This window comes from Dromaius novaehollandiae, chromosome 7 (genome assembly GCF_036370855.1).
Source record: "Dromaius novaehollandiae isolate bDroNov1 chromosome 7, bDroNov1.hap1, whole genome shotgun sequence".
Lineage (NCBI taxonomy): Eukaryota > Metazoa > Chordata > Aves > Casuariiformes > Dromaiidae > Dromaius > Dromaius novaehollandiae.
Window position 1 is genome coordinate 14,833,446 of NC_088104.1, and position 27,922 is coordinate 14,861,367.

General features: G+C 35.2%; 1 protein-coding gene across 4 annotated transcripts in view; it reads right to left on the reverse strand.

The window, feature by feature from the left end:
- Window positions 1–2,376: 2,376 nt before the first annotated feature.
- Window positions 2,377–27,922, reverse strand: part of PTPN4 (protein tyrosine phosphatase non-receptor type 4) — a 121,952-nt gene continuing 96,406 nt past the window's right edge. For 3 of the 4 annotated variants that reach the window (XM_064514723.1, XM_064514722.1, XM_026118419.2), the window contains 12 exons: window positions 26,826–26,985; window positions 23,650–23,733; window positions 23,509–23,565; window positions 21,995–22,151; window positions 20,236–20,402; window positions 18,405–18,495; window positions 18,257–18,318; window positions 17,273–17,419; window positions 15,102–15,230; window positions 13,414–13,562; window positions 10,747–10,882; window positions 2,377–8,927 (listed from right to left, as the gene is read on the reverse strand). In XM_064514723.1, coding sequence (XP_064370793.1) covers window positions 8,841–8,927; window positions 10,747–10,882; window positions 13,414–13,562; window positions 15,102–15,230; window positions 17,273–17,419; window positions 18,257–18,318; window positions 18,405–18,495; window positions 20,236–20,402; window positions 21,995–22,151; window positions 23,509–23,565; window positions 23,650–23,733; window positions 26,826–26,985 — 1,426 coding nt within the window. In that variant the 3' untranslated portion in view covers window positions 2,377–8,840. Of the gene's footprint in view, window positions 8,928–10,746; window positions 10,883–13,413; window positions 13,563–15,101; window positions 15,231–15,835; window positions 15,955–17,272; window positions 17,420–18,256; window positions 18,319–18,404; window positions 18,496–20,235; window positions 20,403–21,994; window positions 22,152–23,508; window positions 23,566–23,649; window positions 23,734–26,825; window positions 26,986–27,922 lie in introns of those variants that run through there. The other variant, XR_010389945.1, reaches the window with a different exon arrangement.

The following is a 27,922-nucleotide window of genomic DNA, read 5'->3' on the forward strand; positions in this document are numbered from 1 at the left end:
AGTTCCCCCTCATCACTTTTGCCGGAAGATTTCATTTCTGTTTACCTGTAACAAGTCTTCACCTGACCAGCAATAGCAAAAAGCCTCAAACAAATGCATTCCTCACCCATTAGGTTTACTAGGAAATCGTATCTGAATTCTCCTGAAGCATTTTAAATACTTCCTTAAAGGATATACATAGCATTAAGTTATGTATATTAAATAAAACAGAATCATGTACAAACTAATACTAGTATTTATACACTGAAACTGTGAGAATTGTAGATTATCAGCACAGATGATGACACTGCTGGAACATGCAGCTTGTTTTTTAACATCCTTTGAAAAAACAAGCACCATTTGTCCCAGTGATCTGTATTTTTATCATTTTTCTTGTTTGCCATTGCCATCTAGGGGAAAATGCTCTGCCATTAGCCCCAGTAATTAGGAAGAGCTGCACTTTATTTGTGGGTATTTTTTCTGTACATAAACAGTTGTGTTCAAACTAGTATTTGAGATCCCTAAAATAGAAAACTGCATGAAAGATAATATAAACTCCACTCACAAAGTATATTGCCCACTAACAGAATCACTGCTCTAGGTAAACAAACTCCAGATTTCTTTAAAATTCTGTAATATTTGGGAATCCGGCTACATGACACCATCTGTAAAAGTGGAGACTGTAGTTTGTTATGGGACTGCTGAATTATGCTGCTGATAATATATTATCTTCCCAATTCAACTATAAAACCTGGTCTGAGGCACCTGGTAACTTACTAGCCAAGCAGACAGATTAGCTGTAATGAAAAATGCATTAGTACATTGCAATGGCAAAACTGACTCCACTGCCTGAATATAGTGAGTTACCTTGATGTCACTTGCTGAAACCACAAATAAAGTTGCTAGGTAACTGTCAAATATTGCTAAGGCAGGCTGATTTTAATGTTAAATATCAATTATTTTAGCACCAGAGCATCTAGGATAGAGAGACACAAAACAGAAGGAACAAGGCAAGCTTAGGAGAAAGGTGAGATTCAGATTCACGTCTGGTTATTTAATCATGAACGCAAGTCACAAAAGGGTATTTGGATACTTACTGTCAGAGGAGCAGAGACTGTGCTTGCTCCCAGTAGTCTAACATGAAATATATGTGCAAACTTTGAATAAAGATCCCAGAGGAAAAATACAAAATTTTGTTACATTTAACAGAAAAAAAGCCCATTCATTTATCTGGGAAGTTTTCAGATATCCAGTGTTTTCACAATGCAGATCAACTAACTAATCATCTCCATAAAAAGGATGCTTAGTTCCTAGCAGAGATCTGCGTGACATAAACAGTTCTCTCCTTGCCACTGGTAAGCACACACCATCTTGCATCTTCCTATTAAAGTGTTCTGGAGAATGAATTACCTGCTATCTAGAGCACTTCCAATTAAACTTTCCACCTGTCTTCACGTTGTTCCTCAAACTGAACTTCCTTCCACCCCATTCACTCCAAAGCTCCCTTGTCAGCACCCCATTGCTCTCAGCTTCCTTTGTCACTTCAATGGCACAAACATTTTTGCTCGCCTACTTCATATCCAGCCTCTTACTACTCTTCATGTAATTACAGTCTGCTCCTTCCTCACAATCCTCTGAACTCAGATACAGTCCAAGCGTATGCACATAGAAACGTGATAGCTACTCTTCCTACTTTTTCTCTCTTCAGATGTTTTCCCAGTGGCTTATCTTTTAGTACTTCAAATCCAACCACGCTGTCCTCACATTAAAGCCCTACAATCATCAAGTCAAATTAAGAACATGTTGGTGTTTCTCTTTTCCTAGACACTTGCTCCTCCTGAGATATCATCCTTTTTGCCTTCTCTTCTACACCCTTTTATCTTTTTCTTACTACTTCAGCTTTGAACATTCCCTCACTTTTTGGCAGCGAGTATTTGTTCCACTTTTTCATCACAAGCTTCCATCTGGAAATTTTATTCTTCACATCAGTAGTCCTCATGCCCTTCATTTTGTGATCAGACTATAATCTGAGCACTTTGTCTCTGAAATACATTTAAAATTCACATATCTGTATAAAAGATTAATAAGGAGTTATTCTCCCCAGTAGCGCAAAAATTGCAGCATATATTTTTCAGGTAAAAAACCCTTGGGTTCCACTGTTAATATCACATTTTTTATGTAGGCAAACAATTTCATTCCTGTTAATTTATCATTTTTTTTCTAGTGCTCAATGCATAATGTACACATTCTTATCTATTGTAAAGCAGAACTGTAGTTACAGAACACAATCTAAAAATGCAAAATACAAAGATGAACATTATCTGGCATCAGAATTCTGTAAAAGAAGCATAACAAAACCATGTGTACAGCAGCAAGAAAAATCGCAAAAAATTAAACTTTAAATTACTAAAGCACATCTTTATTTTGCAATTAAACAATTAAGATCCACAAGTAAACTATATATATATTTTCAAGTCTGTACCTAGACAACTATTTGTCAACTGAAATTGAATATATCCACAAAATATGCGTAACAGCATTTTTCCCACATAATAAAATGAAATTTTACTTAAGACTAAAACAAGACTTGTTAAATTTTAATTAGCATATTAATTCTGGGAACTGCTGGTTTTCTGTAGAATGTTAGTTTATCATTTATCATTTTAATGGCAAGAAATTTCATTTTATCAAAATGAGGACAAATACATAAGGCCCTTTTTAAAGCATACAGTAGCTGCAGTGACAAAAGCTGAATTTGTTTTCACATTGTCCAGTGTTGACCAATTTCAAGTTTCCATCATTTTCAGTCAACTACCCTGGCTGTTAACCAAGATGTTGCATTTTGTAATTTTTTTTTCCTCATGTGCTTTTTAATGAATTTATAGGCAAAAGTCTTACTTAATGGGAAGAAACTTCCCCATCCTCTCAACATTAACAGAAAGATAGATACACCAGTTAGTCTAAACCACAAAAGAGCTATTCAACTCTGAGATGATTTACTTCACACTTGTAATCATTGAGCAGTATGAAACTGAGATGAAATTTGACAGCTGAAAGCCACAGCTGGAAATGCAAATTAATTACCAGAAGTGCCTAGCAAAAAATATTGCCACCATCTGATTGTTAATAATGATCTAGATAATCTTCCCTTTGTATTTACACATAATATAGCACCTGTTACAGAAGGAGAAGAAAAAAACCTTGCACAAACAGCCCTGCCAAATTGACTGGTTAAAATGAGATCACTGGTAAGTGAAGCAAACCTAAACCAAACTAAAAACAAAGCTAGAAAATAAAACCTTAGTTTTCTTACCTTCATTTTCCTGTAAGATTGTTATGGGTGGTTACTGTGGTGCCCCTATGTACTGAGATAATTGCACTGGGTAGTTTATATTCTAGTCTTTGCGGATATATTCCAGTTAAACAGCTTAATGTAAACTGTGTAACCCCTTCACTCACGTCTTAGGCCCCTAGCCTAGGAGTAAGAGGACGACAACTTCTTTAAACTTTGTTGTGCATTATTATCTTTAGTTATCAAAATTCAAATAAGTTAAAAAGAAAATACTGATTTCCAGGTATTTTGACCTAATGTTAAAATAATGCTAAGCAGAAACATTTACAGTAAACATAGCTAATACGCAGTTAACAGAGAGATCACAGAGATAAATTTACAAGTACCCTGTAGTTTCTATCTGCACCTTTTTTTTTTTTTTTTTTTTAAATACAGGCTTTGTATTATTTTTAAATCAGAAAAACTGAGACGATAGAACTATTAATATCTATTATCTGAAAGTCTGCCAGAAACATAAGAAAAATAAACGAGAAACAGTCAGAACAACAGAAAGCAGTCGTACCAGGGTGTAATCCAAATTATCTCTGTACAGAAACCCATTAAGCCTCTCTCTCCAAACCCAATTTATTTTGTCCGATGGTTCAGTCAGTAGTAAGCATGAGATAAAGTGCTACTATTCAAACATCAAAAAAACTTTGAAAAAAAATCTCCCTTTAAAAATGTGTAAGCTTGCTAAATATGAAATAATGCAACTAAAAAAATGTCAGCCAGTCTGTGAAACCAAAATTCATGTTATGGCATACTAGAATGATATTTTAGTGTTTTTTTTTAATTAGGCTAGCTGTTTCAAAGAAAACAAACTACATACCAATTTTTGTGAAAATTTCAACTTTTTAAAAAGTGATTTACTTCTCTCAGATTTTTATTAGCTGAGCTCTCAGTGGGTGAAACATGCCAAAGTCAGCAGCAGCTTACATGCCAGTTAAAGGTGTAGCTGGAGAAGCCCTATGAATGGAAAAGGTGCATGCTCATGGTAACAGCTAGCACAGAGGTAAAATCCATCGATGATGACAAACTTTGCAGATTACTAAACCAAAAAAAACAAAAACAAAAAAACCCCAACAGCTTTAGTTTGTAAGTTCAGTGGGATAATAGAAATTGGACAAAACAGTTGCATTAATACCAACAAACCATTTTCCCCTCCTAACAGCTTTCCAAACACCACTAATTATTATCTCTGCAATTTCATGTAAGATCCACTTTTAGCCAATGAATATGTTTTTACTGGGTGTTGATCCTTCATCCCAGTAGTAAATGTAGTAATGGAAAAGAGCTTTTCCAGTCTCAAGAGAAAAGGTGGGTACTTTGATTAGCAAATATCCATGGCCAACCAGGGACCGGAGATAACACGTGAGTTACAAAAAGACTACAAGTGACATTAGAGGGCACCATTCCTGTAGTTTGTAGAAGTTCGAATATACAAAATTTGGATTTGGACCATAATCCAGTCCCTCCCTTCATCCTCAGGGCGGAGGGCCTTTAATTAAGCTTGCCTGCAGAGTGGGTCTACAGGCACAACTAAGCATATGGACTGGACAACCCGCTTTTGCTTGGGAGATTTGTGGATGGTGGACCTGTATTGTTTCATGCTCACGCTAATTCCCTGAGCCCTCAAACATCGCCCACACACCCGCACACACACTGTAGAAGCACAAAAACACCATGTAATCCAGCTCCACAGCACATCTGGAGCTCCAGCATCTCTGTGCAAGACCTTCGCTACTTCCCATCTCCCTGTGCAGTGCAGCTGCAGCAGCTCAGCTGCATTTTGGCCCTTCCGTGGGTACCGCGACGCTTTTTGGACGCTCTGCACGGGAAGGTGCCAGCTAAACGGGTTCCACAACAAACCGCTCATGTTCCTAAACCTCCTGACTGCCTTCTCTCCCTTTCTCTAATAGATGTTGTGCCATATTGTAATCAGCTATTCTAAAAGAAATGCTGCTGTTGTCTCTAGGAGGCATAAACTACATTCACTGAAAGATTTAATACACTTAGAAAAACATGGAAGAAACTTTAGTTAGCATTAAGTGTAATGGGATAAACAAGCTTTCTCTTTTTCATTACTGGGAGAGCATATATAAAATGCATAAAAGCAGTGAGTTTTATTGCTTAAGGCTTATGCATTATTTAAAATACCAAATACTTCCAAATTCAGTACAGCTGAGTGAACTCATTTATCTGCTTTATGTAAAGCAGTATTTCTCAAAATTGACTGGCTGACAATCTGCAGATGATTTATAAAACAATACCTATACCTTATTTCATATTTAGCAAAAATAAAAAATGCCCCCACAACACTCAACCCTCCCCCATGTTTTTCTATTAAAAAACCCTTCAAATTCACTTGAAATAACAGATGGTAGTGGCAATTTTCAATCTGAACTAAGAAGGAAAACAAAAATCTTAACATTACACCTTGGCACAAAATTGTCATAATATTGCTCTTATTTACAATGAAAACTTTTTTTTTTTTTTTTTAAACTGGATTTGTACCATGGAAGTGCTACAAACATACTCTTTCCCCCACCCATCCAACATTTTTCCTAAATCAAATGGTATGAAAATAATTATTCATAAAATCTAACAGTCATAACATTAACCACATATAGGTCATTATGTCTGAAAGATACATTCATGTTTTGCACAGCATGAAACATACAATTTTTTTTTTCATTTTTAAGGATGATACAGATCTTCATAACCCAAAGTAAAATAATTAGCAGTTTTAGATTTTTTTCAGCCATATAAAAATATTTTAAAGCCATTTATACCACAACAGGTAGAAACATTTGAATGAATGATGTATGGTGCAGTAAGGCTTCAAAGCTATTCTCATTCCCAATGAGTTTTTGATTAATGCTATTATCTGCTTTTGAGAAGCCAAAAAGCCACTGCTTAGCTGATGGCCAGTTATCACCAACTAGTTACTTTGTTTCAATTTTTTCCCACTGCAACTGGTTAGTACATTAAAAATCAGCTCAAGTCAATGCAGATAAACATTTTGAAGAATCCTATTATTCTTGCCTGTATCTGTAATCAAACAAACAACAACAGACAACCAATAAATATCTCCCACACATAATTGTGGTATAAATGGGTCTTCTGAACTCAAACTGCTTTGGCAACTTTACATAAGAATATTTTACTAGGTGACATACAAACACTATGCATTGTTACTATAAACTCTATTTCTGCTTTCCCTCAGAAAGAAAAAAAGGGCAAATGCTATTTTCATTTACAACTTGACTATGAAGAAGATTTATTTCAATATAATGGATGAATAATTTTAATTTTAGACATTAAGTGCTTAGCTTAAATTAACCTTCCAACTAGCCAGCATCACAGCTAATAAACTTGTCATATGGAAGTTAAAGCTTTTACTTTCCTAAAGAATAAATTTTTCATTGCAAATGGCTTAGAACAAAACTGAGATTAAAGCTACTTTATTACCTTCAGGTTCTCAGATCCAGAGATTCTTATAAGATTCATTTTTTCCACTGAGGGATAGTATTGATTTATGCATCAAATCTAGAAACATAAGTAACAGGGCCACAGGCCAGCTAATATTATTTTGTTTTCTAAAAATATTTAAAACTATATCTTCCATTTGGCATTGTGTTTCTTTTTTATTACTAATTCATTAGCCAGGATTTCACTTTGCCTGAATCTCTTTTCACTTAATATTTCATAGCTGCTCTTTCTAATGTCCATAGAACACAGTATATTATATTATATAATTCTTCAATAGTTAAAAACTTTCTCAGTGTAGAACTTTCCATTTTAATTCTATGCTCTATATAGCTTATAACAAAATTGACTGGATAAAACATTTTCAAGAGAAACCAATACAATAAATTAAAACTTTTAAATATAGGGCGCAAACTTACGTTGTTGCAGGGCAGTCAAAGAAGTGACTGATTTTTTTTCTTACAGTATATTAAACTGGACATCTTGTTGCTAACTTGTTTTTTCCTATACTGGAAAAATATTAAAAATGGGACTACACATGTACCTTTAGAATGAGCTCAGATACTGTATCAGACAGACACTTGTTACGAATGTGCTACCTAAATAAAAGGCAATGCATACAAACTGTAATTCTGCACAAACATAACAAAATGACTGGGGTCATCAAGGAATTAAAATAAAGTTTTGGGGCAACTTGATAGTGTTGTCCTCCCATCCCTCCTCCCCAAACTATATATATATAAAAAAAGGCAGACCTGTACGAACATGGCTTGAAATCAACTATGAGGGCTTAAAAAATAATTAGTTAGCAGATAATGGAATTGAATCACACCTGATCATAAGTTTAACTTAGGTATCAGTGCTATTAAACAATTATGTCCTAATTGAGTAAGACAGCTATTCTCCATAAAAGGATAAAACAAAGTATCAGCTTCTAAAGACCTACTAGCATTTCATGGTAAGCTGCTAGTAAGGGACTAGTTGAAAGGAATGAAGGAATGTGTCAGGTTTTCCACATCATTACAACACAGCAGCAAACAATGCTCATTCATTAAGTTGGCAGAGGTGCTTTTGCTACTAAGAGTAGCACGCAGGTACTTGTATAAGAAAAGAGGGAATGGTATTTCCATGACCCCTTGCAGTAACATATTCCAAGCACCAAGGGCCGTTTTCAAAATCTGAACCCATTAAGATAAATATGACAGGACAATACCACCCCCATAGAATCATGAGTGCCTTTTCACTGGATGTACGCTGTAAGTCTCAAGGCACTTAAGGGGTTAAGACATAAATGCATGCACTAGTTCCCATCACGTAATCTTAAGTCACATGAATCAGAATACACCAGTGTATGACACACAAGTTGTGTCAAAGAAATGCTGTTTATTTATTATTTTTATTTATTTATTTTACAAGATGCTGGTAAGTGGGCATTATGCAGCTACTGCTGGGTTAACACAGATGCCAGCTTTCCCCTAACAACCAGCTGGTCTCTAATAAGGGTGTAGGACAAAGTGTGCTGCATCAGTAGGCAGTGTGTATCTCTCTAGTATTGGCAATATTGCTAATGTTGTAAAAAACAAAAGTGAGAGTCTGTACATAGTAAATAAACCTAGCACTGGAAAAGACCATGGCTTAGTGTATTTTTTCATTTGTTTTTCATTTTAAGAGACATGGGTGTAAAACAGAGTGAAATAATTCCAAGCCTTGTTTGTAGCAATTCAACCAGAAGCGCAGTATATGGCACTACAATGAAATATCGTAGATTACCCTGAACACAATTAGTTCTTTCAGTTTATGGTTTGTTTGGAGCAAAGCATGAAAATAAAGTCTTCAAACACATGAAGGTTAGAAGAGTTTCAGAGACTGATTTTGTTTCAACGTAAAGTGCAACAGTGCTGAAGTTTTCAAAGTCCTTTGTCAATTCTTTGCTGTACTTCACTATCATTTCCTGCAAACAGTATTATGGCACAAAGAATGCTGCCAGTTCATTATAGAGGACAGGATTCCTCAATTGATATCCTAGCTTTTTTTTTGCTATTTATTTATGCAGTGATGCTTTTAAAGGTTTAATAAATCCTTCTTCATACACCTTCAAAATAGCTTCACACACAAATCTGTATTGACTCTGGAAAAAAAAAAAGTAGATTCAGTTAATTGAAAAGAAACATAATGGAACAGTGTCATATGGAAGCAAAAGGGCTCTCTAAGATTTCCCATCCCATTCACCTGATGGGCCAGAACTGTGCTTCAAAGATAGTTCAGAAAACACAAAACAATAGGAAAGTTATATTAGAACATCTTGTTTCTAAACAAAAGAATGGAATGAAAGGCATTTGAAAATACATACCAAAAGTCATATCCACAAAATCATTACTCTTCTGACAACATCACCTATTTATGAGTTTTTCTGCCCTTCATTTCCTTAGTCAAGTTTCACAAACCTAGTTTCTGTGCACTTGGGTTTAGAAACTATAATAAAGTACTTTTTCCTATTTACATTAATTTTGGCATGCTACTGGCACCTCTTTCTCAAAATTGGAGAGAAAATTGTTTTGTGTTTGAAAAAGCTAGAATCCTAGCTGCTTAGCATTTTAGAGTGCCTATCTGCTATATTTTTCAAGTCTAGCAGCTCCATACATGAGAGGTCACCAATATCATGTTTTAACCAAGTAATAGTTAAAAACACCTCACAGTAATCAAATTAGACTATTATAAAACTAAAATGAAATAAAATTATTATTTTGCAAAGTGCCGTGACCGACAGTGACTGCTGTGCAATGGTGTACATGCTGGTCAGAAAGCTAGCGTTCCCGTCGCTTTGGTGTCTTACAATATCCTGATCTATGCTGCCATTGTTGATGCCAGACCTTAAATGGGCATAGTAACAGATTCAATGACTCCATTTCTGCATATATATTAAAGTAGTTAACTTTATACATGTTTTTATAAACTACTTATTTCGGCCCCGGTGTTCCCTGACGGCCCTTTTCTCAACTCCCGCCACGTATTAGAGGAGGCTCACGCATAGCGCCACCTTGTGGACATTGGCCAAATCTTTTGGGATGTGCAAAAGCAGGAAGAGACAGTATACTAAGGAGGCATACTAATAGCAGCTCGTGTTTATGAAACCTCTTAGAAAAACAAAACAAAACAAAAAACACACCACTGAGTCTCTCATCCCTTTTCCCGCTGACGCAGCAAACACCTATGTTTCACTGAAACTAGAAACTCCTGATTTCTCTGAGAAGAAAATGAGAAGACCATAAGGTACTTAGCACATCCTGGAAAAAATAATAGTTAAATCCCTATCCCGCTGCCACCTCCTCCCTTTACTAATAAGACTTTCTTCCTCTCTATATATGCTATAGACATGTAGAAATTCATATTGTACAGTCATCCCAAACAGCAAGAACCATCCTTTATTCTTCTTCCCATATCATCATCTTTCCTGTCCCAGCTACATAGTAAAACATTTTGTTCAATTGAACATGAATACTGGACAGCAGCATTAAACTAGGGATGACCTAGAAATGGAGGCCTATGAATACCTTTTGTTGATTTGTGTTTTTTCCTCATGTCTTGCACCTCTCTGTGTTTGTGTTTTGTACTACCCCCGTTCTTAACTCCTGGAATTAGGCTCCTGCATTCTCCATGGAGTAATCTGTACACTACTAAAAACAGGCCATTTCTGACATTAATTGCCAGCTATACCTGACAAAGCAGCTGCTTCATTCACATTTTCTTTGGAGAAATTTAAAGAACTGCTCTTTTCCAATAGCCCTAGCAATTTATTTCTGCCTGGAGCCAAGGCTGAAGCTACAGTGGGCAAAGGTGTCCTCTTTGAAAAACGATCAACAGCAGTCTAATAAAAATATGTCTAATGATACAACTATACAATATGAAATTATTCTTCTACAACACAGAATAGCAAGTATGATACTCACAGGTGTTTGGATCATCATGGCTCTCTGATCTCTCATGGTTCTTACAATATCTAATGGATAAACGGGCTGATTGCATTCAATGAGACACATAGCTGTCTCCATAGTGATAAGAACTCCTGTCCGTCCAATCCCAGCACTGTAAAAAAAAAAAAAAAAAAAAAAAAAAAAAAAAAAAAAAAAAAAAAGAAATAAAAAAAGCATCTTGAGTATCATTCACACTTAAAGAACGTGTACACTTAAAGAAAATGTACATTGTACATTCTGAATCAATTTGACCATTACTGGAATGACTGTTACTAGAATGTCGGGCTGACTTGATAAAACCATTTATACCTCCCTCAAAATGATCCATATCTTCATATTTGAGAATAAGGAACAGAATAACTATTAGAAACCTTTGAAGGATGAGAATAATAATCATTTTCTTAGTATTAAGGGGTATTAGAGAGAGTCAACTTCTGTATTTCGAAAAATCTCCAGGAACACGTAAGAACAATTGCTGTTAAGAAAAGGAAGTATTGTAACACATATATTTCAGAGTAGGAAAATTGCTAGAGAGCTTATAAAAATCATCTTTAGTTTAAAAACTGAACAATCCTAAAGGTTTATTTTCACTGTTTTACATACATACACACTTTACCACAACTAGGAATTCTCGAAGGCTGAACATTTTATCTTGAATATCAATATTAGCTTGTTTCAAATTCAAATTTTTCACATTCAAGAAAAGTGTTGCAGTTTTGAAAACCAATATTTATTCATATATGAATAGAAGACCAAATCCGTATTTTCACATGCCAGCATTATCTTGACTGATACAACTAATACTTCAGAAAATAAATGAAAGTATTTCCTTCTAAATAAATTAGGTAAACATGAACATTCTGAACATTGCAACTCCTTGTTCTGATTTTGAAGTATAACTTCAAATTAAATCTGATCAAAGTATTTATTTAAAACTCTGACCAGAAGGTGGCATCAAAGCTATTATATATACTTCCATGATGTCAAAAGAATTTTATGATGATGTAAATCTAGTTATATTTAAATTATTAAATAGGCTTTTATACTTCTAGCTTTAACATACAGAATTTATATGCCGAAAGCTCTATCAAAGTAATACAGAAGCAGTATTTGTCAAAGAAGCTAAGGATGCATTACAACTTGAAAAGATTCAGAAAATGGCGACAAGGATGATGAAAAGTGTGATACAGTTTCCATATGATAAACATCAAGTAGGCTGGGACTCTTCAGCTTGGACAAGAAATGACTGATGCAAGGGGAACACTGAGACATCACAGAAGACAAGAAAATCATGATAGGACAGGGTGGGTGGCTAACCATCTCTTCCAGTACAATAATTAGAAACTGTCAAACTAAACTGTTTAAAAAAAAAATTCAGATGCAAATATGTGGAACTTTTTGCCAAAGGACAGGAATGCAAGAATTCACAAGCTCAGGAACAAGAACAGAAATGTATTTGGAAAAGAAAAGCCTTGGGGTTACTCAATAGACAAACCATAACCAGTTCAGAAACTTCTTTAAGCCGAAAATAGTCGGAAGCTCAAAAGAAAGAAGGCAGAAGCACCATATAGCCTTGTTCTGTTCTTACTCTTCCTGAGGCATCTGCTTATGATCATTGGTGGAAGCTGGACACTGAGTACATTCACCCTTAGTTTGATTAAGATTGGTTGTTCCTTGAAGAATATTCTTTGCTTTACTTTTTATTTACAGTATGAGTGAAAAAGGTATGCTACTGCAGATAAAAGAGAGTAATGCTTACAGATAAGATCAACTCACTTCCAATGAATTATAAATGCCTGGTTTACTTGAAAGTTAGATAATGTTTAAACTGATTTTATCCCTTAAATTTCTCTCAGTTTTTCTGCAACTGAAACAGGAAAATGCCTATCTGACTCAGGAATATTAACTGTCTGGACAGCGGTCAGAAAGTTAGAGGTTGAATTTTGTTCTCTCAACTACTAACCAAGAATTGGTGTACTGCAGGTTCATCTGAAGACATCTGGTGTTGCTCAATATTTTAGTTTACTTAATTAAGTATTTTAAGGATTAATATTTTGAAATTTACTATAGGAATGCAAAATCCTTTTAAAAACCATCTCTCAAGAACAGCACATATAGGAACGTTTCAGGTGTACATAAAAATCCAAGTAATAGTTATTTCAATTAACGAAAAAGGTAAGTTGTTGAATAAAATGTGTCATCTTAATGTATGTATCAAAATATCACGTAGCCTGAGAATCTGCAAACTTTAGTGAAAGTGTCTTTTATTTCATTATTCCATATACCATTTGTATCTCCTGCTATGGATTATTTATCTGGCTCTTCTAGAGCTCTGCAGAATAATCACTAGAAGGAAAACAGTTCCCGAAATACCTTTTGCCATCTCCCTTCATTACTATATAGACTTTCGCAAGCAGTTTACTTAGCAGATCAATGCTTGTAGAAACTCAAAATATTTGCTTATCAAAATGTGATTATCGTGTTAAGAAAAAGTAACTGTTTAATTTATATGTTAAGTTCTCCTGTCCTCCTTAGAGCAGAGACACAAGTAGATATTTACTTGAACAACAAAGCACAGAAAAAAATTGATGAAAAATAAATTCAGTTTGATGATTTAGGAAAGTTGGGAAAAAAAATGAATACCTGCAATGAACAACAACGGGTTCTTCTCTGCCAGCCCTCTTCTTTCGCACAAGACACACAAAATCTAGGAAATCACTCGAATCATCAGGAACCCCATGATCAGGCCATGCTATATACTGAATTTGGGTTAGTTGGCGGCTTTCCTCTTTCTGATCAGCAACACAAAATTTGTTCAGGGTAATTAAGGTCCCATGGAAAAAAAACAGTAACAAAAAAAAAAAAATCAATGGTACACTTGTAACAACTTGTGCCCATAATAAAAGTGGCTTCAGGCAATTAGCAGAGCTTTATTAATGTCAATTATTGTTCATCCTGGATTTTATAATTACACTTTTTCCTAGAAAACAAAATAAGTGTAACAGAACATGTAACAGACAAGATAAAAATGTTTTTATCTACAACAGGATAAAAGAATGCCACTTTATGTAATAGCGAATAGTTCAAGGATACAAATGGTCAATCTTACCACTAGATGTACAAGAATGTAAGTCCCAAATTTTAGCAAAGCAAGTTAAGCAGGAGGAGGTAATATCTTACTGGATCAAATGACAGACCTGGTGGTGGTGGGGCAGGGGGAGCCGGGCCCTTCCAGGCATAAAAGCCTTCCTTCAGACTCGGCGTGAACAGCAGTATTGTTTTGGCCTTATCTGCACCTCTAATTTTATCCAGAATACTATATATACATCAAGTGCAGAATGACTTAGTCTTCCCACTCCCTTCTCCTTCCCCCCCCCGCCCCGCCCAGCACCCCAAAAAATCACTGACAAACAATCTGTGTCTGATTATTGGAGGGGACAGGCTGTACAATCTGTGTGAAAGCAGCATTTCAAAGAACAGGAGTTACCACACAATAAGTAATCTTTTGGCATGAAATCGTCCACAGAGGTTCCACTGCTGATAGTAAATGAGTAACTGTCTCAACAGCACACAGGGAAGGACTTTTAGCTGCAAACTGACTACAAGGCAGCTCTGTAAAACTGGCATCTAATCTGGAAATCCAAGCAGTGAGAAACAAATATGTGAACTAAATTCCAGATACCTATTTCCAAAAATTCCTGAGATTGAAATGCTAGCTGGGGAAGCTGTGGAAATCACACGTGCCCTGAAAATCATGTTATGCATGTCCTAGAAGGCCCTTGTTTACACCTACTAGCCAATCCTAATTCATTATGCCTCAGCAGGATTCACCTTCAATCTACTTGCACACAGGCTGCAGAGTCTTCAAGCTGGAATTAAGAAGTGCTTGCCTCTAGAAAGAGAGATTTTTCAGTAGCAATAATGAAATACCTCTAATGTCTGGCGTTTTGAAAACATCAAGGGAATAACAAGTTTCTCAACTTCTTTAATTACTCTTTTTCTTTGGCCAGGGCATTAAAGGCACCAGTAAAGATTTTTTTCAGACAAATATGAACACATTTTTAATGTGATTCACAACCAATTAAGAAGATTATGGAAATGAAATCCTTGTGATTTGGCCAGTAAGCACATTTTGCTCATGAAAAGTTTGTTATCATTCTGAGAGCAGAATTTATATGAGCTAAGTACTTGGCAGTAAGACTAGTTTTCTGTAGTCTTCTAGAAACAGTTCTATGTGGACATGCCATCAGGCTGAAAAGAAAGTCTGACTAGGTAGTTTAACATTGAGGATTCCACAAATTAAGTTTAAACAAAATATATTATGATTTTACCTCCAGGTTTGTCAGTGTCATTTCTCGAAAGACATAAGCAGGATTTCCTTCTTCTGAATGGCAGGTAATCTGGAAATTCCCATATGATGAGCTTCCGGATGGCTCTGGCCAGTACTGATGGCATTTAACCTAAGGTCAACAGATTTTTAAAGATGCCTGTGTTTAGATTCACAGAATATTATTTTTATTCTCTCTAGTTCCTTACACCTTTATTCAGTAAAGACTATTTTATCCCTTTGTAATTACTGTTAACTTACTTACCAAAGAGACTGTGTTATTTAATTATTGCTTATGAAATAAGGTATCATGTAGGTTTCCTGCTCCCCTTTTCAAGAGGACACAGGTACCAGCTCTTGAGGTTAGTACAACTGATAATGGGTGCCTTTAAGTTTCAGTACAACTTTTAAAAGGTATGCTTATAAAATATTTTGTCTCAACACCTGAGTGGCAGAGGAGCTGCTCTATAAACATTTCCAACCTCTAAAATCCTAAACTAATCCTCTCAAAGCATATTTATATGAGAAAACTTATGAAAAGAAGAGGAAGGCCATAAGCAACAAGTCGCTAAACTAATGCAGAAACCGGGGGAATGCAGACAGTGGACTCCAAAGACTTTTGATAAAGCTATCAAATGTAAAAGCAAATTTTAAAAGCTAAGATTTTCTGATATATTTCTTAAATGCCTACTATCGAGGTCATTTCAGCTCAAGTGTACTTTCATTTTTCCAACCCACCTGGCGATTCTTTAAGAGCAGCCAGATTTGCAGACTTCCTGCTCCACTGAGACATCCCGGCATGCAGTGGGATAGTGATGTCAGTAGCCTCATGATCAGCTTTAGAGCAGGGAGTCTGCCTATGGGTATAAGACAGATAAGTCCTTTTATTTCAGTATTTAGCAGGTCTCCAAAGAACTCCACAAATACTGTTACTGAGGGGGTGGGGAAACCTCAGAGAACTGCTATTGCAAGTCTGTTCTTAGCAGATCTGCAGAGAAAATTCAAATAAATTAAAAGGGCACTTGCACTGAAATTCCCTCTAATTGTTTTTATTTGGGAGCAGGCAGCATCATGCTCATGTTGAGTCACTGAAAAATGGTTTAAAACCATTACAACTCCCCTTTAATTATTTTAATTATATTTAGAGGCCTGACCTCCCACAGCAAATACATGGTTATTAAAAAAAATTTAGAATATATACAGACAGTTGAACTAAAGTCTGAACTGATCAGGGCATCCATAACCTACTATAAAATCCATCATCAAAAGAAATACTAAATTAGGAGATATTCCATCAAACTCTTGTTTCAGTCTGTCACTTCTGTCCATGCACTCAACCATCCAGTGCTACTGTGAATGCTCCAGATTACAAACCTGGTAACTTTGGAATTATACTGTGAATATGACCAGATATGATTGTTTTGCCTGTCTCCAAAGAACAAGGACTACACAATGAATCAAGCTACTAAGAACAAACTACAGATTGTGGGGTTGGGGTGGGGGGGAAGGCTGAAGCCTATTATGGCACCATACACAATTATTTTTAGTATTTCACATTTCCTTAACTCTTTTATTGCTAATCCTCTGTACTTCTACAGGTTTTAGTATAAAAGAGATTTAAGAAAGGATAATGATTCTTTCATATGATTAAACAAATATCTATAACTACAGAAGCACATTTTGTGAAAAATTTTAGATTTTCATCTTATCAGGTGGCCAAACAACAGTATGTGATCTTTATACTACAAAGATGATTTAGGCTGTCTTAAAGAATTAACCTATTCATATCACAGAACTACTCTACAAAAACTGATGAAACTTCTTTAAGTGTCTTCATTCAAAGTTTAGACAAAAAAATCCTAAGCAGTAAATTCTAGTTGTTTTTTACTTTACAATAAAGATTCAAATGAAGATGTCTATAAACATTTTAAGGAATACATGAAAATTTCAATGTATGTGAGCACTGAACAAAGTTTTAAGATTAACTATATTAACAATATCAAAAGGTTTAAAATGTAGGAGTTGTGATTGCAATAGTACTAAGAATGCACTGCCATTAAAAAAATAAAATAAATTAGCAAATTAATAGTATCTTCCTCTCATCTTTTAAAGGGCAATCACCAATAGATTTTTAGAATATTATGCAAGTGGTATTTAATGAAATCTTTTACTTACTCTGCCCCGTTCAACTTGAGTAGTTAACATTACAACCATAGATGAGCCTTGTTCCCAAGTCATCTGCCAAAAATCAGGACAAGTGTTCGGTAACGGACCTTGACAAGCAATGTACTGGTTTATTATACTGGAAGAAGGGATTTCCATCTAAGAGAAGAAAAAATCATTATTTTAATCCTTACAGAACTTCATTCTCATGACAAACATAACTTAGGCATTACAGATTTAGTGTTTAGTGAATATGTATAAAATAATGTGGAAAAATCATCAACTGTATTAATTCTGTTCACCATAAGTTTGTCAATTTGAATTGGCACAGATAAAAATACTTTAAAGTGCTTCTCACTGAAAACTGTTAAAGAGCCAAGTGCACTTCATATATTAACTGACAGTTATTTAGTTGCCATGAACCCATGCGAGCAAGATTAATGATAAAAAAACAAGAAACATACAAGAAAATGACAACAGTTTGCAAATAATTTAAGTGCAAACATCTTATGTTCTTTTGCAAATAATTTAAGTGCAAACATCTTATGTTCTTTAGCTTTTAATCTTGGAATTTAATTTCTGTTTTCCGTTCCTGAAAGGAAAAGTAAGTAGCTGTACTTTTTTGTTGCTACTGACAATAAAAGGTATGTAGGAGTAAGTTCCTTCAGATTAAATTTTACTGACGTTGAACATTACTGCCGCAACGTGCAAACAGAGAAGTGCAATGGGTTCCTCTGGTAGGGGGATAATTTCTCCTAGGGTTTTCTTTTCTGTTTCATTTATAAAAACACCTGTATGTACCATGTAGCATTAGCAAATAAGTAAATCTACACTAAATATCAAGCCATCTGATTACAGGGTTTTTTATCAGCCATTCTAGTGTAAATCAGATTTATTAGAATTTTGCACTTAATTTTGATCTTTAATTGATTTTCCATTGAAAAACTGCAAAATTACTTAAGGTTAGAAACTTTTTTTTTTTAAAGTACTACTCACATTTATATAATTTGCATTGATGTAATCTTCATTACTTTTTAAAATAACCCGTGTAGCATCATCTGAAAAAATTTTTTAGAAAGATGTTACTTATTTACTAACCACAATAAAATACTTTTAAAACACATATACAAACACACATACTTACAAGGCGAAATGTCTCTGTATCTATTTTTGGAAATGTTTTGAGGTAATTTGGCACAAGACATTGTCATTCCAGGCTTTTTCCTATACAATTGCTGGAAAACAAGAAAGATGGTCAGATCACAATAGAGGCAAAAGACTCATTAGTATATTACTGCCTAAAGATATCTTTTAGAACATAAATGACTGAGCAGACAAAGAAAGCTTCAATGAACAGGGAAGTATTTTTCTACTCAAAAGCTAACACTGTATGAATTTACTTCTTTTATGGGATCACTGAAAATAATCAGAATATGGAGCCACAATTTGTTTCAAAGAGAAACTCGATGTTAAATCTTGACCTTTCATAAACACACTGATCTGGACAAAAGTCAGTATTATGCACTGCAAAGGGAGTTATGTGATACTAGTGCTCCACACAGTGGTTTGGGGCAAGCAGACTGTGCTGTGTATAGACTCGCCACACTACAGTTGTTTCACAATTTGTTTCAGGTCTCCTTCCATCCTTCATTCAGGGTACAGTGAATCGTGGGCTACAGTTCCACTCCATTTTTCTCCTGCACAAAACCCGCTTTACAAGATTTCTGCCATTTCATGCTTTGATCATGAGCTGCCACAACCCTTGTGCTGCAAACAATATCAGTGAAGTGATGCAGACTAATGAAAAAAGCACTAGGAAAACTTTTTAAGTCTGCATCATTTAAATAGTCTGTTTTAGAGCAAATTCCTAAAAGAGGTGAATTGACGGAAAGGAAGAAGCGCTAACCTGTGTGAGAGACTGAAAATGGGTGGTTAAGGAGGAGTTTTAAATCACTTTTCCACTATAGAACACTTGTTCTCCCAGTATGATATACCTGGTTGACTACACACCGTCTGCAGAGAAGTTTGACACACTTTCATGATAAAAAAGCTACATGAACTTCACTATACCCATGTATTTTTCAACTCATAGATATAGACCAAAGCCATCTATATAAGATTGAATAGCTCCCAGTCAAAAACTATGCAATAAACAAGATGCATGTACTGCAAAATCTGGCAAAAAAAAGGTAAATTTTTACCAAACACGTTAAAGAAAAATATTTTTGTTATAAATGTATATTGCAACACATTATGTTAGGCCTCCATCTGATAAGGAATTCACACTATCGTGCTTGACAAAAATACTGCCACTTGATTCAAGTCACTTGATTTCATGCATTAGAAAAGGTGGAAAGCATACACACCCTGTGTCAGTACTTGGATGGAATACCATCACAGCACAAGTAAGCACTGAAGAAAGACTTTAGCTGTGGGCAGCTTAGGAGTGTTCTTTTTAAACAAGTCATAAAAAAACAACTGTTTTATAAAAAAAAAAGTTATCTATTCTTAATATTATGGATGTATTTATTGGTAATTTCATCTCCCCTCACTAAAATTGTCTATAAAATGTCAACAGTTCAGCTGTGATTCAGTTTCTATATTAACTTAGATATGGAATGAAAGTCTGAGTACAGAACACAGACTTTGGTATAGATTTTTCTATCTTTGTCCCTATTAAAAAAAAAATACATTAGCATAGGCCCCTCATAACTGTAAAATGTTGTAAGCAACCAATAAAGCTATTTATAAGTGAAACATAAAAAGTAGCATATAAGGATTATTCTATGCAATAACTTTGCACATGTAATATTCCAGTACATTTTTATGTCATTCTTTCTTTTGAGAACGTAAGAATTATTTTGTTAGAAGATGCTGACTGTACTGAAACTTAACTGAAAAATGCTCTGTTTAAAATAATTACTATCCAGAAAGACTTGGAACTTGGACACAGCTACAGACAACGTAGTACTTACATCAAACTGAGCCAAAACGGTTCCAGTGATAAGCCCCTCTGCTAGCTGAATCATGGATTCCCTCAGAGCATTATCATCTTGATGGACACCATCAAGTGGAGATTTCTCAGGGATGTACTGGAAGTCAGGCTCACTCTCCAGCTTCTCTTCCACAACATCATAGACAGCTATAACAAATAGAGATATGAAGGCTCGAACATGATATGCTGTTTGGTTAGTTCAGTTAACGCTAATAGTAAAGTCATCTATTTAAACCAAAGACAAGTATTTCTCGTGTAGAAAAGTATGTATTTATTAACCCACTGATTTTAATCCCCATCGGCAAGGGCACGTAGCCCTTAGTGATCATTATAACCCACCACAAAACTATTTTTTGTTTTGGTAGTCATTTTAAGCGAAAACACATCACCGACTTATCCATACTCCTACAATTTTGAGCCAAAACTCACATTACAGCCTATCTTGTCTGGTGCAATACCCTAATCTTGGATTCTCACATCATGCCTCTGAAAGCACTGCATTTGAGTTTATATTCTCATTTTTATTTCATTTTTGTATTGATCTATTCCTTTAGGCTTCTCTAATTAGGGGAAGACATACAGATCACCTGATAAAATGGCATTAATATATGCCATTATAATTCTATCAATCCTGTATGCATGCCTATAAAAAAAACTCAAAAACATAATATGCATCTTCTACTATATGTAACAGAAACATATGCTGTTTGAAAGCCTGTCTTTAAATGACATCACATGACAATGAAGGAGGAAACTGGCAGCTCCTGAATTCTAAAATTCAGATGCTTTTATTCAAAATACAAAGATAATCAACACACAAGGGGATACTAACTTAGTAAACAAAGTTAGCATCATTTTATTTTATGTGGATAAAAAAGAAAGTGTACAAAACCATCAAGAGAACTTGCATACACAGAATGGGAACACAAGTAAGTGATTAGCATGAGTAAATGAATAAAGGAAAAATAATTTGTGAGCTGGCTGAGGTATTCTAATTTCAATTATTCTGATTAAACATTATTGTTTTTCATTCTGCTTTTTTCTGTGTGACTGTATTACAATTGGGATGCAGAACAGAATTAAACCCAGCAACCATCTGCTGGCAACACTCCAACAGCGTATGTCATGAATATATTGCACAAGCTGTTATTTAGACTGCATTTTTAGCACTTTCTTCTATTAAGCATTATCAAGTAGAAATGTTACCAGTAGTTCTGGACTGTTTTAAAAACATACGGAACAATTCTGCATATATTGACCTCCGAAGTCATTCACCGAATCACAGAACATTTGAGGTTGGAAGGGACCTCTAGAGATCATCTGGTCAAACCTTCCTGCTCAAGCAGGGTCAACTTGGTCACCCAAACACTGTTGGGTTGGGAGCGAGGGTTTGAAGCAGTAACAGCACCCTCAGAAACTGCGTTCAACATACTTAGTTTTCTGGAGTTTTTTATTAATGAGAGAACAAAATTTAAAACAGTGCTCTCTGTTAGAGATACTCAATCTCTAGATCTAGAGATTCTGATTCATTTTCAACACTCATTTATTCACAGCTCCTCAGAGTATGCGATTGATCGAGATTTGCACAATGGATAGTCTGGCTGCAATCTGGTATTCTTTTTCAAGGAAGGGCACTCCTCCTTCCAAAGACTGTAAGCATTCTATCTCGGGACACAAAATGAAGGTTAGAAAATGAAGGCAAGTTTTTTTTCGTTTTGTATTATGTATAGATCACTCACCATTGGGTCGAACTAGGAGCACAAGTTCCCCTGAGTGTCTCTCACAGCTAGCTTTAATAAACATAACAACTTGATCATGGGTATGTTCTGCTATATCCCTGCCATTAATCAGTACAACCTGGTCCCCTTCATTCAAACGAGGGACGCAGAGATCAGCCTGCAATGTAGAAAGAAAAAAAGTCCTGTCAAACAAGCCATTTCCATTTTGTCACCTTAAAATATCAACTTAAAATAACTACGCTCAGGGACATGAATCCTACCAGCTGAGTTGCTATGGTTGCCACATTGTATTCGAAAGATAAATCTAAGTGTTGCACAATACAGGTGACAGTGCCATTCACATGAACACATCAATTTGCAACTCGCAGGAGACTGTCACTGTAACACGTCTTTCTGCAGCTGTTACTCTACACCTCTGGTTGAAGTTGAAAGCTCGGCTGAGCTCCTCTGTTTGCATCCGATTTTGTATAGGCAATTAAAAAGCAGGGTGCTCTAATCTTTAAAGGGAAGGGAGTAACATGAGCAAGCCTTGTCCAAATCAGTTTCACAGGCTTAAACGCTTCAAGTACCACATATCACAACTGTCGTGCCAGGAGTAAGAAGATAAGGATCAAAGAAAACGCACAAATCCAAGTAATACAAGAAAGAGGAACTGGCAAATAAAATAATTATTATATCATAATCCAGCCACGGTTGCAGATACAAAAGAACACGTGCCATCACCAAATACCTTCTCCTTGGAGGCTGGCTGTTTAAAGTATTCAGCCAAAATTACTTATGTTAGAAAACAGTAGAGAAAATAATTAACAGGGAAAAGAACAATGCTGTCCACACACATTTCAATAGCTCTACCTAGACAAAAATGCTGCATTTCTTAATGTTAGCAAACAAATGGTTCACTCAACTCTCTTCTAAAAGGTGTAAATAGAGCTGACTTCGGTCAGCTTAATACCAGGTCAGTATTTTTGGCAATCAACTGACAAAATATTGTGCCTAGTCTGAAGACATTATCGATAGTCATTAAACCCCAGTAACAACAATCAGACCTGATGAATGATTCATGATGTCTGATTTTAACCTAAATCTTGGCTTTATTCAACTACATCTGTCATTTAAAAATAACTAAAATGGCAAATCCCTCTTGTTTTACAGAATACGACTCAATACATAATTTATGTGAAATGATATGAATGCCTCTAAAAAAAGTAATACAGTGAACGCATTTTTTAGGACAAAACAGCTCAAGAAACAGTGCATACTGAACATTCATAATTCCCTGTAATTTTCAGGAATTAATCTTGTTTCAGTAAGAAAGAAATATTTTTGATGATTGAAGAATTTTTTCTTTTATGTTATACAGCCCCATCAAAACCTTATTGCCAGTAATTTGCAATGCTAGGAGAATATTAGCACAAGTTTATTTTCATGGACAGCTGAGAAATAATTATCAATTTTGAACACATACTTCAAAATACACACACAGTGATAACAAAAAAGCTTTTTTGACAACTTACAGGTGTTCCTGGAGCTACTCTGGACACTATTACTGGCATCTTCTGATCATATCCACCCTTTAAAAATAAACTAAATTAGTGACAGTTCATAAGTGTCAGAAACAATCTTTACAGAAAGGAAGAGAATAGATGCATTATTACCTTTACATTGAAGCCAAATCTTCCATTTTCATCTGGTTTCATTCTGATCATAACAAGATTGTCATGGGGGACACCCCCATTGGGCTAGTAAAAAAAAAAAAAAAGAAAAAAGAAAAAAAAGTGTATTATATTTATACACAATTTGTTCATAGTTACTATAGACTTTGAGAACATTTATATACAGTAATTTTTCAATTTCCTCACCAAATAATTGATACTAGGAACACTGTAAACTACGTTATTTACCTTGAGTGAGAAGGAAAAAGATTTATACACTTAAAGACTTTGGCATAATTAAGTTAAAAGTGTGTTCTTTCAGCAGCAAGCTCAAAGAAAGAAAGAAAGAGTATTAGAAAAAACTAATTAGCTTCAAGCAGTCTTAAGAGGAACAGAGTTTACTAAATGGCAACATCCTAGACTTTTTGAGACTGCAGTAAAAGGCCTGCAATAAAAATGCCTGCAATAGGAATGCACTACGTTAAAAAAACCCAAAAGAACAAAAAACAAAGGTAGATGAAGGTATACTTTTGTTTTGAGTAATAGTAGTATGACGATAATAAGTGGGGGCAGGTTCAGCATCAAACCCTTGGTTCCACATCCCCAATTCTATTTCTGATGTCCTGCAATATGAAGTATGACACATACTTTGTACTAACCAAGCTCTGACAATTTTAGACAGGAATTCTCTTCCTGTAGCTATAGCTTTTTTCTGGTTTCATTCCGATCGGAACAGCGCTGTCACAGTAACCACCAATAAACTGGGGAATATTAGGGTTTTTTTGTTTTTTCTTTTAATCTGGAAAATTCAACTTATTGCTACTGAAATGATTTTTTAGTTTGTTCCCATTAATATCTATTTATTTCATAGACCAAAGATCAGCTAGTATCTCTATGGCACTAGAGCATGTGAAGTATTATGAAAGGTATTTATTGCAAGGAAGTTTTCAATGTTATAAACTACACTCAAGCATAAGACTCATGCAGACAGGCAGAAAAATTCAAATTTATTAAAGCAAAGCACCCACATTCCTATACAATGAGAAAATTCAAAACCTCAGGATCAATAGGTAAAAGAAACCTACTAAACTAGGCTCGTTACAAGCAGAAGAAAACACAAAAGTTAACTCACTTCTGAGTATTTTGAGCTCTTGATTAAACCAAAACAAACAAAAACCCTCTGTGCATTCATAGTAATGAAAAGATGAAAAATTCGGGGAAAGAGAGACAAGTAACAGCACAAGATAGGCTAATGAGAAGGAAGGGTGCTCAAGAACCCCAAACACATGCCAATACTCATTTTAGCCCTCGGTCACTGGCAGAGGAGACTGGACTCTGGTTCCTAAGCAGAACGAACAACCACCACAGGCTCACTTGCAGAGTTTGATATGCTTTCTGCCATGCCATTCCTCAGGCAAAATGGGAATAACAATTTCCCACTTTAACAGCCAGTTCTGAGGAGCAGTTTACAGTGAAAACCCTGACCAGAGCCCTGTACGTGATCAGTAACCCATTTGACTCTGGGGACTCCTGGCTAGATCAGTTTCCAAATACTTCTGAACTGGACATCCTCAGGCTGGATGCTTAAGGATTGAAGATGGAGTAAAAAGCTGTTATTTCCATACCTGCCCCACTACCACTCTAAATAGATTCTCTGTCCATACAGCAGACAGAGGAAATTAAACAGCTTAATGAAGTCAAAAAGCTGAGGATTTTTTTCCTTAAAATATCTGAGATGGAGGACCAGAAGAAATTTTAGCAGCACAGGAACCTGAAGTGCATTTGGCTCACGAAAGTAACTCTGGAAAAAAAAATACACTCCTACATTTATAATTTCACAAAATTTAAGAGTGATACTGCTTTCTTTCCTCTCTAGGACCCAAAATAAAAAGCAATCAGCAGACCAAATTAGATATTCAATTACAACAGCATACTGCATAAATGTAACTCATTGCACCACAGCAAACAATCACACTGACAATGCACATGGAAAAAAATCTAGCTCATTCTTACACAGCTGTGTTGGTTTTGCAGAACTAAAAGGAGTTAAAAAACAACTGAAAGTTATTTTTGTCATTTCAGCAAAGATAACTGAATGCAGAGCAGAAAGATTTGGTGAGTAAGGTGGTGTTATTTTTCAGAACAGAAAAGAACTTTAATATGACTCAGGTAAGCACTAACACAAGACGAAGTTTTAAAAGCAAAACTTTTACGGCATTGCCAAAATGCTCATACGTTACAAGTTTCACTTTTGTATGTTTTATTAAACCCCCACATACGGAATTAAATAGGTTTATGCAAATCTTAACTTTACAATGAGGTTTGAGAGAACATCATAGGCTTAGATTTCAGAACGCAAATAAAAATAACCCCAAGGCATTTCTAAAATATCAGTTTGGGGAGCCTGACTCATATTTTATAAGCTTGAGGCTGGTAAAACTGTTTATACAGTATTTACTATATCTAGATGTTAAACAGCTTTCCCATCCCACAGAATGTTTCTTGCCTCACATCAGTATAAAACCAAGAACCATTTGAAAACTTTCGTAGGGACAAAACTCACAAAAATTATCAGTTAGATCTCACCCCTGTCAGACAATAATCGAGTAGCTTACTCATCTAGGACACACTCAAATGTGGAAAAGGAACTTTTGCTTAGATCTTCACACTGCTTACCACAAGCCTCTTGGGAGATCCTCCTTCTTGGAAATTCTGATTGGAGACTCTACCACGAATTCAAGAAACCTTTCCTGACACAAGTGCTCTAAATCTGGTAGGCATGAGTTTGAGGTTTAGGTTCAGCTTTTTGAAAGAAGCTAGATTAAACGTATTTTTTCAGACCAGCACCAGTATATACGTCTTCTTTACAACTGATGGTAAACAACTTCTCAAATAAGAGCACTCAGCAAGTGCTGAAAAGCCAACTGAATGTTATAAGGACATCCCTAAAATGTTTTGTATACCCATCCCAATCTAGTATCATGACAACAGACACAGGATTACTCCTGCAGATGGGAAAAATAGTGGGAGCTAGAAAAGAGATGGTATGTATAAGGGAAGTGCTGCAATGTAATGCGCAAATATGAAAACTCCCTAAAGCTATCAGAATCAAGCTTGAGAAAAGTAGGACTATCATTCAGATAAAAACCAGAACGACTAAACTGGATCCAACAACTTACTGTGGATTTTTCAGGCGACACAGGAACATCAAACGTTTCATTAATATGGTTATCCAGTTCTTGCTGTGAGTGTGAATGATGAATTTGGTTCCAACTGTTCCTTTTAAATTGTTTGGGTGGTAATGCAGGAGGCTGCCCATCTATAGGAGTCTCTTGAGATCTAAATACCAAAACAAAAGCATGAAGTGGAACAATAATTAGATATTGACAGTTCTTTTAAGATTCCAAGTGACCTAAACAAGCTGCTAGAAGAAATGCAGAGCCTGAGGGCTGAATATATATTTTTAGAACCTCAAAAATTTATTGTAGTGCAATAAATTGGAAGTGTGTTTGGAAGTGATACTGTTTTCTTCTTGAAAAGCAACTGTGCACAGATCCAGTAAGTTAATTTTTTAGTGCATGACTGCTTTTTAAAATGTTTTAAGCACTCTTAACCCACTTTATATTTGAAAATCATAAAATCCACTGTTTTTATACTCTACAGTCTTACTAAAATCTTATTTCTAAAATAGGTATCTTACTTAATATATATTCCCCAATAAGAAAACTAATTAGTCCACATCTTAATGCCTGCCATTTAAACCTTAAAAACTAACACAAGCAGCATAATTTAGCATTCCTATGCTATTTTTCAGGTTTTGATCTAAAAAATACATAAATGGAGTGCAAATGCAAGTCAACTCAAAAATCCCCTCACTTATCTGAAAAGCTCATTGGAGATGACAGTTTTAAAATTTCAATTTTTTGATTTAAAGTATATGCATACATTTCAAGATAACTTTATTTTTACTTTTGCTTAAATATATTTCCTTCTGAAACACATGTAGCTTTAAAATATTTGTCAAGATGGCCTTCATAACACACATTTTTGGTTGAGCTTTAACACCATCGCTGAGAACGAAATAGGAAAATCTTCTATTTCTGCTTTAGATCTGCGAAGCAGTGTTCCATAAATTAATAAAAATGTTCTCTGTGTTTATGCATAAAATGGATAATTTCCTTTATTACTCCTTTTGGAATAAAAGCTTAACTGTATAATTTGTATTACATAAATATATGATTCATCTTTCATTATACAGTTTTATACTTAAACAACA